General features: G+C 39.0%; 2 protein-coding genes and 1 long non-coding RNA gene across 3 annotated transcripts; 1 reads left to right on the forward strand and 2 right to left on the reverse strand.

The window, feature by feature from the left end:
* Positions 1 to 272: 272 nt before the first annotated feature.
* Positions 273 to 800, forward strand: LOC103716529 (putative E3 ubiquitin-protein ligase ATL44). Its single transcript, XM_008804560.4, has one exon. The coding sequence runs from the start codon at positions 273 to 275 to the stop codon at positions 798 to 800; it is 528 nt and encodes a 175-aa protein (XP_008802782.4).
* Positions 801 to 1,110: 310 nt separating this feature from the next.
* LOC103716516 (vacuolar protein sorting-associated protein 2 homolog 1) lies at positions 1,111 to 8,556 on the reverse strand. Its single transcript, XM_008804542.6, has 5 exons — positions 8,333 to 8,556; positions 7,663 to 7,793; positions 5,275 to 5,379; positions 1,538 to 1,798; positions 1,111 to 1,425 (listed from the first exon to the last, which is right to left on the reverse strand). Exons 1-5 carry the CDS (start codon positions 8,367 to 8,369, stop codon positions 1,288 to 1,290), a joined length of 672 nt encoding a protein of 223 aa, XP_008802764.3. The 5' UTR covers positions 8,370 to 8,556; the 3' UTR covers positions 1,111 to 1,287.
* Positions 8,557 to 9,435: 879 nt separating this feature from the next.
* On the reverse strand, positions 9,436 to 12,324 carry LOC149753080 (uncharacterized). The gene is made up of 2 exons (XR_016396312.1): positions 11,670 to 12,324; positions 9,436 to 10,695 (listed from the first exon to the last, which is right to left on the reverse strand). It is a non-coding gene; the product is annotated as an uncharacterized LOC149753080 (long non-coding RNA).
* Between the last annotated feature and the right edge of the window lie 2,923 nt (positions 12,325 to 15,247).

The raw sequence follows: 15,247 nt of genomic DNA on the forward strand, positions 1-15,247 counted from the left end.
CCGTTGAAGGATGTCGACAACCCGTGACATGGACTCGAAGAATTTTTAGGTGGATTACTCGCATTAAATATTTATTTCCCTTATCAGACAAATGCTCTGAGGCTCCGTAAAGCAGCCTTCGAAACCAGACTGCTACTTTGTCTCACACCTCAGTTACGTCTAGCGTGACCTGCACGTACTCAGCCCAACCTTCCCCAGCTATATATATATATATATATATATATATGTCCTGGGAGTTTTGATGAACTCCAGCCATCAAAACACACTTCCATATGGCATCTCCAACACCCTCACCTCAACCCAAATCCGATACCCCGGATTCCCACTACTTTGCACTCACCATCGCCGTGGTTGCCATCATGATTATAGTGTCAAACGTGATAGCCTTTGCATGCTGTTCCCCATGTCGCTTTGCTCTAGCTCTTCGGAGGTTCTTCCGGCGACCTGAGGTCTCCACCAGCGAAACCAACAGTAATGCCAAAACTGCCAGGGTTATTCCGGCACTGAAGTATCACAATGAAGAGGAGGACTTGGAGAATGCATCCGATAGCGGGTGCTCGGTGTGCCTATCGCCTTTCATGGATGGAGAATATATCCGGCAGCTGCCGCCATGCAACCACACCTTCCACGCAGCTTGTATAGATATGTGGCTCTACTCTCACTCCAACTGCCCCCTTTGCCGTGCCAGCGTTCCAGTACGGCCTCCTCGCCGCCCGACTGCCGCCGCTGCGGTGGATTCCGGGCCGCAACATCCAACAGATTTCGGCTTGATGGCCGGCGTCGTCGGCGCTCTGGTGTGACATGGTGACCTGGGCGCCGGCTTGGTTGTACAACGGAAAATTTCCCCCTTTTCCATTATTCATTTCTTATTTTTTCATTTTTTTTGGCCTGCTGTGTGTGAGCCGAAATGGCGTCATATGTGCACAGATACAAGAGCCTCAAGGGCTCGAACTAATGATCTGAATTCCATGTATTTTCAGAGACATGTCGAGAAATGCTAAGGAAATGCAGTAGTTTGAATCACAGATATAAAGGACAAGGCAACATGCTAACATGATAATTTTTCATCTAGCAGTTGCTGCTTAAAATCTTAGAAGCGCTTCTCTGATAGAACAGGAATGAAGCTGGAAGGCTTACAAGCAAGAATCTATTAGATGTGTTAAAAACACCGTATGCCAGTATAATTTATTGTATGGATGAAATTTCTCAAAATCACACTATAATACATGGTGCTAGATGCTAGTCATCCATTGCATCCTCACATTGGTCACATGCTATTAAGATTATTTACATTTTTCTTAGATTATCTAATCTCGCCTGTAGTTCGCTGTCTATCCCGCCGTCTTCAGTCCCAGCTGTTTCAGCTTGAGCAACCCTGTCAGCTGCCGCTGGCTGAGCCACCGCAGATGTCGGTGCTTTGACAAGCTGTGTGCGAATTACAAAAACCAATGGATTTGAGGTATATTATCTATGAATCAAGCATAACAATATCCTTTGGTTGAAGGAAGAGAAAGGTAACAGATATATAAACATATACCTCTGCATTAATGTCGATTCCAATTTCATCAAGGACCTGGTTCACAAGATCTTCTGTTTCTTCTTCTTCCTCGTCACCCTCTAAGGCATCATCAATAGCATCTCCCATCGCCTCGCTTACCATTTCCATCCTCTCATTTTGCCGCTCAAATTCTTGCATTATCTTCTGCAAGCCTGGTAGGTTCATCTGCCTGTTCATCTGTCCCATTGCCTTAGTAACACCCTTCATAGCCTCACCCATAGCTTGGGTTGATTTCAATGTCTGCAAGAATCACAAATAGTTGAAAGATGACATTGTAGACTGGTGAGATGAACTGATTCAAAGTCAATTCCCGCTCTAATAAAAAACTTTCACATATAACATGAATCTGCAGTTTTAACCTAATTATAACGGATTAGAGAACCTCACACACCACCCCGAACATTTAATTCTTCAAGGAATTGGCAAAAGGATGGTCCTTGACGATGCATTAAAGATATAATGCTAATATTCAACCGATAGGGTGCTTGCACATTCAGTGTCAGACTTCTTTAGTAAGTTTCCTGTAACTTCCACACGTATTTTATCATCCTCTCCAGCAGCTATGAAGTAGGAGTGGAAACCATGAAACTACATTAGTTAATACAACTTGGACATGACCTTATTTTTCTAACATATGTGATCAAGGATCTTACAGTTTTCTAAGAGGGAAACATGGTTAAAACACTTAAAGGTCACCATCCCCCCCCCAACCCTCCCCGCTCCCCCACCCTTCCGGATTCTCTCTAATGAGCACTTATTTCCATTAGAAAGCCAGGAAATCTGTAAACCCAGCCAACTTCGTCCATGCACTCATCTCTCTCTCTCTCTCTCTCTCTCTCTCTCACACACACACACACACACACACACACACACACACACACACACACACACACACGCACACACACATTTCTAGTTCCCTGCTCATTTCACTCTTTTCCATTTATACCATTCTCTCAACTTGCTCAATAACTCTTCTTCTTTCTCATTTCCATTATATTTTCATTCTCCTCTTTCCTTCATGTCTGTTTTCTGTTTTTTTCATTTTCCATTCTTAATTTGTTCTTTCCTGCCATCTTTTGTATTCCAACATCTGCACATTTTTACTGCTGAACTAGCAAAGCCCACTCATCTGGTTTTGAACTAATTTGCAATCATAAGAAAACATGTAATAGTTGAATTACTACTACTACGACGACGACGACGACCCGAATCAAATAAGCATTGATCCCAAATTAGTTGGGGAAGGCTACATGAATCTTTTTCTTTCATTTCGCTCTGTTAAAAGCACAATTTCTGCAAGATATAGCGATAGCACATCCTTCCTTACTACGTCATCTCATGTGATTTTCGGTCTACCTTTACCCCTCTTTCCTTCCATATGTATCAAATCACTTCATAATAGTGCATTCCTCATGCTACATTGTACGTATCCAAACCATCTAAATCATCCTTATCTCAATTTGTCCCTAATCAATGCTACCTTTGCATCTTTATGAATAATTTTATTTCTTATTCTATTTTTTTTTTGTATTACTATATATTCATCTCAACATTCTCATTTTAGCCATGCTCATCCTATGCAAATGTTTTTTCTAAGTATCCAGCTTTTGGTACAGTAAAGCATAGCTGGTCATATAACTATTCTTTAAAAAAAAATTTGTTCAACTTGGTAGGCATCCTACAAAAATAGTATTTTTTATTTTTTTGCACTTTTCCACTTTATTTACCCCACTTTAAGTCTATGGATAACGCCCTCTTTAGTTTTTCCTTATGAATAATCAATGCTAAATACTGAAAATAATCACTCTTAAAAATTTCATGATCCTCAATTTTCTATTAACCTTTAGCCCTATTTCTAATTTTACTAAAGCGACATTTGTCTTGGTCCTACTTAACCTCAAGCCTTATATTATAATACACTCCTGCATAATTCCAACTTACGATTAACTCCAACCTTAATTTTATCCACTAAGACTATATGATCCACAGGTAGCATGTACCAAGGAATATCGTCCTAAAGATACCTAGTAAGCTCATCCATAACTAGCCCAAAAAGATAAGAACTTAGAGTAGATCCATGGCGTAAATGTATGGTGATTGAAAACTCACTAGTATTACTATCAATAATTCTCAGACCAGTAACTGCTCCATTATATATATCCTTACATTGACATAACCAACAGAAACTCCTTTCTTTTTTAACACCCATCATAAAACTTCTCTAGGGACTCTATCATACGCTTTTCTCTAAATCAATTAAAACTATATGAAGATCTTGTCGCTTTCTCTATATTCTTCATTAATCTCCGAAGGAGAAAATTAGCATCCATAGTCGACCTTCTTACCATAAAACCAGATTGGTTCTCTGATATTTTTGTTTCACACCTCAATCTGTACTCGACAACCCGCTTCCAAAGTCTCAAAATATGGTTCGTGAGTTTAATACCATGATAGTTAGAACAATTTTGAATACCATCATTATTCTTCTAAATTGATATAATGCTCTTCCTCTATTTATTAGGTATCTTTTTGGTCTTTAAAATCTTATTGAACAAATTAATCAATTAAGTTACTCCCATGTCATTTAAACACTTCCAAACTTCCATAGGGATTTCATCAGATCCAACCGCTTTTCCTCTTGTCATCTTTTGCATAGCCTCTTTTACCTCAAATATTTTAATTCTACATGTATATTTAACATTTCTATCGTCAATGGAACTAGCAGGGCATCATAAATCATTTACATGACTTTCATAGCTTGTTAAAATAGCTCTTCTATATTTCTCTAATCCCATCCTCAACCAAAACCTTTTGATTTTCCTTTTTTGATGTATTTAACCTAAGTCGAGTCTCTAATTCTTCTTTCCCCTAGTCTTACAAACTTATATATATATCTTTCTCCTTGTCTTTAGATTCTAACTTGCAAAATATTTCTTCATATGCTTTGAACCTATCTGCACCGCCTTCTTAACTTTCTGCTTAGCCAACTTATAGCTTTCATATACTCAAATAATTGAATTACTAATGAAAATAAATATAATTGGATGTCTTATTTTCTTCCAATTGAGTTAGCTGTAATGAAAATGACAACTAAATTGGACTGCAAACTATTGCACAAATGATTCTCTTGAACATCATTGTATTGCTAGAAAGTGGATTGCTCAAAAGTTTTTATACCATTATTAAACTTTGATACCTGCCACATATCATGCATATATTGCAAATGCCCTGAAGTCATCATCACCCATCATAAAGCCTAAAAGGTCATTTGATCTGTTCAGCACATGAATTGTCGTTTCAACTTTAATTTTATCAAAGTCCACAAACTTTTATAACCGGAAGCATAGGCATCCTATAATTCAATACAGTTTTCCTGCATTCGGTGCCTCAGTATATATCATAACATGACCAATGAATTAAGTCACTAAAGATGTCCGCAATTCTCAAGACCATTTTAACTCCAAGCATGACAAAAACTGAAAGAATCTTTCACAGGAATCAAATACGTCTTAAAACAGATCATATAAGAAGCATTTTCCCATTCTTGGCATCAATAGCAGTTATAATAGGCATTTCCACAAAAGGAATACTGAACTACCTATCTTATCTCAAAAAGTCAAAGAAATTTTATCAGACAATATTTAATGAAGAAAAATGTAATTACTGAATTTCATTGCCATTTTCATGTCAAATGCAAGTGAAGAGCATCAAATTACCTGAATTCTAAGAGATACACCTTGGAGCTGTGATTTGAGTGCATAAAACTTTGTGATCTGATGTCTTGTTCGAATAAGATCTTTGGCCATTACTTTTACAGCTCCCTGTAAAAAAATATTTACACAACAAGAAAAGATACAGCTCAGGAAATGAAGAAACTTAGTGTAAGAAAACATGCAAATCATGCTCATTGATTAATCTCCAACAAAAGCTGCCTGAATAAAAAGGTAAAGAGGAAAGCCAAAAGAGATCACAGCTAAATGATTTCAAATTTTCCAAATGCAAATAACTTGATGACTTTAACATATACTAAAGAACTCATGTTCTTGAAATAAGTAAAGCAAAGTTCCTTTTGAATAAGAACTCAAAATATGCACTGGTTTAGCATAGTCAAAAATCCCAGTTTTACTGATATTATGACAAAACAAGGGATGTACTTCGTTGTATCAAATATGCATTATGTTTACCCAGTTAACTGATGACTAAATAAAGTCTGAAGTAACTTGCCCTGCATCACTAATGGCAAAACCCATGCTTTCTTCTTTTACATAATTAAAAAAACATTCCTACTTAAATCATTGCACACAGGCCAAAATAAGGCAACAAAGGGATTTTAAATCATTAGCTAGCCTTTCTGAAATCTAAGTTGTACACTAAAAACATAGTAACTCAGCATGCAACTTAGAAATTTATAACGATGACAGAGAACAAATATATATATATATATAATTTTTACAACCATCTTACATGCGGCAGGATGGTGAACTCACGAGACAAGCATCAATTTTGATCCATTGATAAAAAAACAGCTGCATGTAGTCATGTTAAATTTTTAATTTCCAAAAAAAAAATAAAGTGAATGTTCAAATTCCTTGTGTGCATAATTAGTAAATTTATAGCTAGTGATAACTGTTTCTGTGTTATTAAAGGCATTATGACTCAATACAGTTCAGAAAATTATAAAGTATAGGATGATGTACTGCATGATGGAGTGATAGGCACCGAGAAAAAAAATATTTGTTCAATTCAAATATTACTATTTTTTGAAATATATGTTTCCCTTGATATAATTGCTTAGGTGTTAGTCAATGGACTGGGGTACTTGATATGATGTAGATGTTTGGTTTATCAAGGACAAGATAATGAAATCAATAGAGATGGTATCACATGTAGGAGGCTTAATATGGACAGGTGCTCGAATTTATTGGATTCAAAAAGGAAGAGAGGAAGACCTAAGTTGATATAAAATTACAGGAAAAGGACTGCAAAAGCTTGTGGTTGCGGCAAATGAAGATGTTAACAGAAATCAAAGGCAGACAAGAATTCACAAAGCTGAACCAAATAGCTGAGGTCATGGGCATGGTTGTAATTAGTGCAGTGTTTGTCTTAGTTATGTCTATTAGCACTAAAATGTACTTAGGATGTTATATTGTGTATGATTATATGAATGATATAGAATTTAAATTTTATAAAATTTAGTTCTGATAAAAGATAAATATTAGGAATATATATGTAACAATTAACATGTTGTCACCAACTTCAAATAAATAAAATAATCTCACTTCGATATAATATGTAACCTTGATAATTGGTTCTCTAGTGAGCTATTCTCAAATCTTTATCACCAGTAATGACATTACATATTTTCCATAATCTACAACCACAACCATCACCATCACTTCTCCCCCTCCAACCACAAATAAATAACTTCCCCCAGATTAACCCCAAACTCAACTCTTAGTATAAATGGGATAAACCTGACTTAATAGATCAATAGGCTCATCAGCTATAATGAAGAGCCCACAAAAAGCTGTAAAATTCATGGGCTTCGGTCATGTTCAAGACATTAATCAAGATCACCAAAACCCACATGAAAAATGCAATAAAATTTAAAACATAAAACAACACAAGAAGTCACCAAAAGGCAACATGAAAAATATTGCTCAAGGTAGACCATTACTTGCACATCCCCACTTATTTATCATTTCACACTAAAAGATCTAAACTGTGGGATTGCGGGGTATAGCTCACACCTATCTGACGAATCGACCAGCCTGTCCTATCCTCCAACTTGTTCGCTCCTTTCCTTCCTTCATCTCGTAAACTGAATGTTCATACTGCATTTTAATCCCCTAATCCATCTCTTGAGAAAGCATGACACTATCACTCATTGGAGTACCTATTTCGAAGGAACCAACTATGGCTATGAAGTACAGACATATGAAATATAAAGTTAAAGAGGATGCAGAACAGATTTTAGTGGAACATGGAAGTGTTGGAACAATAGTTAACACAAACTAATTCAAAGACCAAAACTAAACCAAAGTGAAACTCAAATATCTGCATTGTACGATAAGAGCAATGGAGAGGTCACAAAAAGTGCATACCATTTGCCCTTGCTTGGCTGTTTTCTTGATCTCTGCGATAAGCTTTTTCTCTTGGGTCTGCAGTCCTTGCCTCTCCCTTTCGATTTCCCTTATTGATCTATCCAACATTCTCTTATTCTCCCTCAGCAGCTCTACAAAAAAAAAAAAACAACCACAGCAATCATCAAATCGTCAAACAATCCCCGCTTTTTCGAGTGTACTACAGACGAAATCATCGGATATACTTATCTACCTATAAGTTAGTTAAGTCAAAGAACAAAACCTCATAAAACCAGAAATCTTCGATCAAGGACCTGCGGTACCTAAAACATCCATCGTAAAAACCAACGTCCCAAGCCAAATTCTCAGCAATCTAACGATTTTCGATAACTAAACAACGATTTTTGTTTTTGTTCACCAAAAAAAGAACAAGATTTTACATAAAATATCTTTTTTCCATAAAAAGTTGAAAACCCATCGAAAAAAAAACAGGATAAATCAACTTAATATGACAATATGATCGCAAACCCTAATCGAAACGCAAGCCGAGTAAAATTATCGTAGTTGCAAAATTATCGAGTTTGCACGAACAGAAACAGGGAAATAACATGATGTTTACGTGATTGAGATCAAACATATCAACAAAATATCCCAATGAAAGAAAATCATGGAGGCGATAGGGGAAAGGTACCTGCGGGGGTTTTCTTCTTGCCGAAGAGAAAGCTCATCTTGAGGAACTTCGATCTGTTCTCTTTCCGCTCTCCTTACGTCGCTAGATCGATATGGTGGAGAGAATTATTGGAGGAAATTGGGGAAGCTCTTCTTCGATCTCTCCTCCTCCTTCCTCGTTGTTCCTTTTTCTCTTCGAAAGGGTTTGCTTCGACCGACCGATCCAACCGCACACGGTAAAAAGCCGCCGATATATTGCGAATTAGGGATTTTGATCTTTTCCCCGCTCTTCATACTTTACTTCAGACCTGAAATTAAATTGGATATCGTTTAGGGACCCCAATATAATTGTTCTAACGCACGTGACGTCTCACATTTAAAGTGCGAGCTCTTTGCAGCCTTTAGGTGAAACTTGCTTTTGGAAAACCATCTCGAGGTCCCTAAATATGTCATAATTTCTTTTCAAGTGAATTAATAAGAGCTCGCATTGGGTATACTTTGAACAACTATCATTGACAAAACTAGTATATGTTACATATTCAAGTTACAAGCTATTTATGTTTCATGATGCATACAACTACATAAGCAAATAGTGTCCCCCCCCCCCCCCCCCCCCCCCGGGGAAGCAAGTGAATAAAATTTATATAAATGTCACACATGATTATGATGTTAATCTGAAAGAATAACAATGTTAGCATCAACAAGCAAAATATCTATGCACTTGTTTCATATATAAAAGTAATTTTTTATATATTCATCAATAATTTGATAAGTGTACTGCATGCTTTAATAGCCGAGCACTTTACAACTATGATATGTTCTTAAAATTCAACTCCATGGTTTAGATATCCTATGCGCATATAAGATAAGCACTCATTGTGTTGAAGAAATTTTAATATATATCATCATTTGTTCATGATTGGTAACATATCTGCATCAAATATAAGTCACTTGTATATATACCTAGGAGCTTAATGCCAAAAGAGTAACTATGTTAATGTCACGCCCCCGAACCCGTCACCCGGGTCCGGCACGCGACCGGCCGCATGAGCCCTAGAGCAATGCCCTAAAGATCATGCAAGGCCTAAGATAAACAACAATTCCAATAATTCCAATATTTCCATAAATGCCAAAATCAAAGATTGATGTAATTCAATCAAATCCAGCTACAATGTACTGATTTATTACATAATTTCAAATGTCCATAAATAAAAGATAAATTGACTTCTAACTATCTAGCAGTCTGACTCCAGATCGAGCTCACTTCTTGTCCCATCCGACAGATTCTACGAATCCAGTGCCTCTGAAAAAAAAAATGGAAGTGTAGTATGAGCTTTTCCAGCCCAGTAAGAATCCCAACAGCCACACACAATAAAATCATAAAATAATCAAGTATCAAAATATATATCATTTCGTCATTTCAAAAGCTCAACAAACAACAAATATATGTAATCAGTACATATACACAAATCCTTTTTCACATTATGTGATCCATTCCCGTATTACTCAAATTCCAAAGTTTTCAAACTTTTCATTTCTGGCGTTGGACTAACCAAGATCATGTCCCAGTCCAAGACTGCACAAATCTCACGCATCAGCTCGTGGCCGCTATCCTACGCATAAGCTCGTAGAGGCTATCCCACGCGTAAGCCCGTGGAGGCTATCCCACGCATCAGCTCGTGGCCGCTATCCGTAAGCCCGTGGAGGCTATCCCACGCGTAAGCCCGTGGAGGCTATCCCACGCATCAGCTCGTGGCCGCTATCCGTAAGCCCGTGGAGGCTATCCCACGCGTAAGCCCGTGGAGGCTATCCCACACATCAGCTCGTGGCCGCTATCCGTAAGCCCGTGGAGGCTATCCCACGCATCAGCTCGTGGCCGCTATCCGTAAGCCCGTGGAGGCTATTCCACGCGTAAGCCCGTCGAGGCTATCCCACGCATCAGCTCGTGGCCGCTATCTTATGACAAGGTTAGTCCAACCCATATTACATGTCTAGTTTTACATGTTCAATCACATTCCCATCACATCACATATTTTCATAAATTTTCAAAAATATGTTATTTCTTCCCAAATGAATTTATCTCAATATTTTCATTATAAACAACATGCACGCCTCATAGGTGCCGCATCAACTCATAAACAATAACAACATAAGAATGAAAATATGTTGATAAAAATTCGTCTCATATGTATCATATCAACTCACAAGCAATAACATCAAAACCGTAAATAAATCCAACGATAAATCAATATATGCATAGAAGTGCTCAGATGTAGGGATTCTTACAGAAATTGTAGACTGACTCAAACACAGTCCAAATCACAACCTACGCGCTGGGGTGCTGAGTCCCCTGATCAAAACCTCCTGGCTCCGCCGACCCTTCCTCTACAACATCAATTACAAATCACAAATAAATTATTTAATATTTAAATATTCCAAAATATAATTCACACATACTATGGGATCCATCACCAGATCCCCAAACATCTCAATCCCTCCAAATCTAGGGCAGTCGGGGTGGCCCGACTCCCACCTTGTACCACCGGCCTATGTCGTCGCCAGCCGTGGCCGCAGCCACGCCGCGACGATGATGGCCGGTCCCGGTAAAGAGACCAACATAAAGGGATGATTCCTCTCTCTTCATGGTTGGGAGTACATCTCCCTCCCTCAAATCTTTTTGATCCAAGGGCAACAGCCATGGTGGTTGTGCCCTCTCCTTCCCCAACCCGACAACAACTCAGCTACCATTGGCCGAACCATCATCGGCCACAACTCCGACGATGATGGCCGGCCAAGAGAGAGAGAGAAGAAGAAGTCTCTTCCTCTTCTTCTTCTTTTCCTTCTCCTCTTATTATTATTATTATTATTTTATTCTTATTTTCTCCTCCTCCTCCTTCTTCTTCTTCTTCTTCTTCTTTCCAATCGACACTGTCCCCTACCCCTTTTTCTTCCATCATCAACCGAAGACCACCGAAATGGTGGTTCGGCTCCCCCCACCCGACGGCAGCCACAAGGGTCCACGATCACCGCCGCCGCCGCCTGTGGCCAGCCGCCATCGTCACCGCCGGTGGCCAACCAACGCGGAAGGGAGAAAGGAGATGGGATGGAACCATGCGGGAAGCCCTCGGTCCACCCATCCCGATCCCCGACAAGGCCCTAGGAACTCATCTCCACCCTTACACAACTCGATCAACCCCCAATGCCATGGATCCCGGCCAACCGGCGCCCGGCGGCGGCCAACATTCAGAAGAGGGAGGCCGAAACAGGGGTACCCTGTTTCGGACTCTTTCCCGACGATCCGCCGGCCAAAATCCCACTCACACGACCCAAAAATCAAGCAATGAAGCACAAGGGCTTACCTCGGTCCGGCGGGATGCTCCGGCGGCCCTTCCGGCGAGGATTCGGTGGAGAAATCCATGAGTAAACCCACGGATCCGAGGCCTCTTCGTGCGTTTGGTGGGGATCCTCCTCCTTGACCGACCGGCTCACGAGATCCGCTGCCTTCCCGGTGCTCAAACTCCCCCCGGCGACTCGGCTCCCTCCGGCGATCCCCTCTAACGCCGCCGCCGTCTCCCTCTCGTCTTCCCCTTCTCTTCCACGATCGTGCCCTAGGCACGATCGTTTTAAGGGGGATGGGCCCGGTCTTTTCGGGCCAGCCCATCCGCCCTCTTTTTTTTTTTTTTTTGTTGCTTTTCTGGGGTATTACATACTCTCCCCCTTAAAAAAAAATTTCGTCCTCGAAATTGACTTACTTGAAGCTTCAAACTTTAAAAAAAATGCATCCGTTATATCATCCCTGAGATCTCAAGTAGTCTCCCTTTCGGAGTACCTACTCACAAGATTTTGACATACAAAAATCACAGCATCTCAAAACTTGATTATTTCTATTTACCACACATAGTAAGTTCTTTTGATCTCCTTCAAAAGAATTCCAAACTCCCAACCTTGGATTAAAATGCCATAATTATATCCCAAAGAAATTAATTTCCCTTGATTCTACATAGAGATCATAATTGTCTTAACCAAAAATAGGAGAAATCTTTAGTCTTTCTCCCACATCATTCCAACAAATAAGAGATCCATGTTAAAACATTCCAAGTCTAAGACCAACCAAGAAATCATCAACCGTAAATGTTAAATTTGAGATGCCCCAAAATTCTTCTTAGAATTTTCAAAAATAGGAGAGGTCATAACTACTTCCAGTAGGCAAAGAATCAACCACATTCCCCTCTACTAGAAAACTAACTCAAGTCTTCCATAATAATACCCTTCAGATCAAGGTATTATCATCATTATTTTTTTTTTCTAATCGGTTTCAAAATAACTCAAACCACTACACTTCCGCTGCGCACTCTGATCTAACTCATCAAATTCTCTACAGTCACAAAATGATTTCTGTCCAAAGTATCACTTTGCATCGAGACTAAGAAAATCCAAATTTTAAATTTCAAGTAGAACTAGAGCAAAACCTCTAGATCTTTTTATCCTCGATTTATATAGAGTATACTAATCATAACTAACCTTCAAGGCATTAATCAAGTTTATGGTCACTACGTGATCTCCACAACCTTCTTAGAATCCAAAATATCTAAGTTTAATTTAAAGGGGGTAATTCTTGTATTCTCTTAGCAATTTAATTAGAAAATCTACATTGATTTTCCTTCCAACAGAATTTACTTCAAATTCAATAGGTTAGATCTGTTGAGCCAATACCACTATGAGTAGGAATTAACTCTATCGATCTCCAGATCTTTCTTCACCAAGATTCTTAACATCTATCAACAATGCTATATATGATAATTCATGTAAGCATCTCATGACCGAAGTCTCTACTCAATATGACATCTATTAGTGGCTTCATCAACAATGACAAAAGATTCCTGCTCAAATCTTAAATCTAGGCTCGAGTTTTAGATTAACACATCCAATAATCTCCAACAATTATAAGAAAATTCAGGAGCCCAATCCAAACATGCGAATTCAAATAATTAGAATTCTCCCATCAATATGCATACTCTATGGCCTCAAAATAATCAAATACATCCATAGAAAATAGACCTATTTGCAATATCCAACATGCCAACACCAGATATAATCCACATACATTTTCAACTTCGAAGAACGTTCCTTTCAATATTATGAAATCTCCTTAGCTTACTCCAATACTAAATCAACGTACAAATCCCACTCTAATAATTAGCAGCAAAACCAAAAGTATGATCACATTAAAACCCCCATCAAATTTGAACTTTCAAATCATTTAAATAATATCTAAACATGGTATACTCGATATGCCATTGTTGACCTATACTTATCTTAGGTCAAACCTCTCTTATCATGATCAAAGACAATTTATACTTTCCTTCCGTATGCATCGAAAACCAAACCGATGCATACATTTTATCACAATGCCCAGTGATCTTACAGCTTAAACACTGAATTTAATTGTCATGTCCTAAGTGGTCATAACCTTAAGCTATGATATATTTCTGTCACGATCCCTAGTGATCTTAAACATATGCTCAGATTCCAACTGGTCACATTTTCCAATAATCTTAAACCTCAAACTTTAGTGCCACTAAGGCCACAGTCCCTAGTGGTCTTAAACCTTAGATTATAATATCATTCTTGTTACAATCTCAAGTGATTATAACCCAAATCTCTGATAGTTTTTCTATCATAATTCTCCACTGATACTCGCCTGAACATAAACCCTAGGATACCTTAACCTTAAGCTCTGATACCACTCTGTCACGCCCCCGAACCCGTCACCCGGGTCCGGCACGCGACCGGCCGCATGAGCCCTAGAGCAATGCCCTAAAGATCATGCAAGGCCTAAGATAAACAACAATTCCAATAATTCCAATATTTCCATAAATGCCAAAATCAAAGATTGATGTAATTCAATCAAATCCAGCTACAATGTACTGATTTATTACATAATTTCAAATGTCCATAAATAAAAGATAAATTGACTTCTAACTATCTAGCAGTCTGACTCCAGATCGAGCTCACTTCTTGTCCCATCCGACAGATTCTACGAATCCAGTGCCTCTGAAAAAAAAATGGAAGTGTAGTATGAGCTTTTCCAGCCCAGTAAGAATCCCAACAGCCACACACAATAAAATCATAAAATAATCAAGTATCAAAATATATATCATTTCGTCATTTCAAAAGCTCAACAAACAACAAATATATGTAATCAGTACATATACACAAATCCTTTTTCACATTATGTGATCCATTCCCGTATTACTCAAATTCCAAAGTTTTCAAACTTTTCATTTCTGGCGTTGGACTAACCAAGATCATGTCCCAGTCCAAGACTGCACAAATCCCACGCATCAGCTCGTGGCCGCTATCCTACGCATAAGCTCGTAGAGGCTATCCCACGCGTAAGCCCGTGGAGGCTATCCCACGCATCAGCTCGTGGCCGCTATCCGTAAGCCCGTGGAGGCTATCCCACGCGTAAGCCCGTGGAGGCTATCCCACGCATCAGCTTGTGGCCGCTATCCGTAAGCCCGTGGAGGCTATCCCACGCGTAAGCCCGTGGAGGCTATCCCACGCATCAGCTCGTGGCCGCTATCCGTAAGCCCGTGGAGGCTATCCCACGCATCAGCTCGTGGCCGCTATCCGTAAGCCTGTGGAGGCTATCCCACGCGTAAGCCCGTCGAGGCTATCCCACGCATCAGCTCGTGGCCGCTATCTTATGACAAGGTTAGTCCAACCCATATTACATGTCTAGTTTTACATGTTCAATCACATTCCCATCACATCACATATTTTCATAAATTTTCAAAAATATGTTATTTCTTCCCAAATGAATTTATCTCAATATTTTCATTATAAACAACATGCACGCCTCATAGGTGCCGCATCAACTCATAAACAATAACAACATAATAATGAAAATATGTTGATAAAAATTCGTCTCATA

Source organism: Phoenix dactylifera, chromosome 8, assembly GCF_051530095.1.
Source record: "Phoenix dactylifera cultivar Ajwa chromosome 8, Ajwa_hap1_PhDact_Kaust_v1.1, whole genome shotgun sequence".
NCBI lineage: Eukaryota > Viridiplantae > Streptophyta > Magnoliopsida > Arecales > Arecaceae > Phoenix > Phoenix dactylifera.

Coding starts and splice junctions, on each gene's coding strand:
- LOC103716516 (XM_008804542.6), bottom strand. CDS start 8,369: ATGAGCTTTCTCTTCGGCAAGAAGAAAACCCCCGCAG. Junction 7,794..8,332: donor CAAGAAGAAAACCCCCGCAG/GTACCTTTCCCC, acceptor TTTTTTTTGTAG/AGCTGCTGAGGGAGAATAAG. Junction 1,799..5,274: donor GTGTATCTCTTAGAATTCAG/GTAATTTGATGC, acceptor TGATTCTTGCAG/ACATTGAAATCAACCCAAGC.
- LOC103716529 (XM_008804560.4), top strand. CDS start 273: ATGGCATCTCCAACACCCTCACCTCAACCCAAATCCGATACCCCGGAT.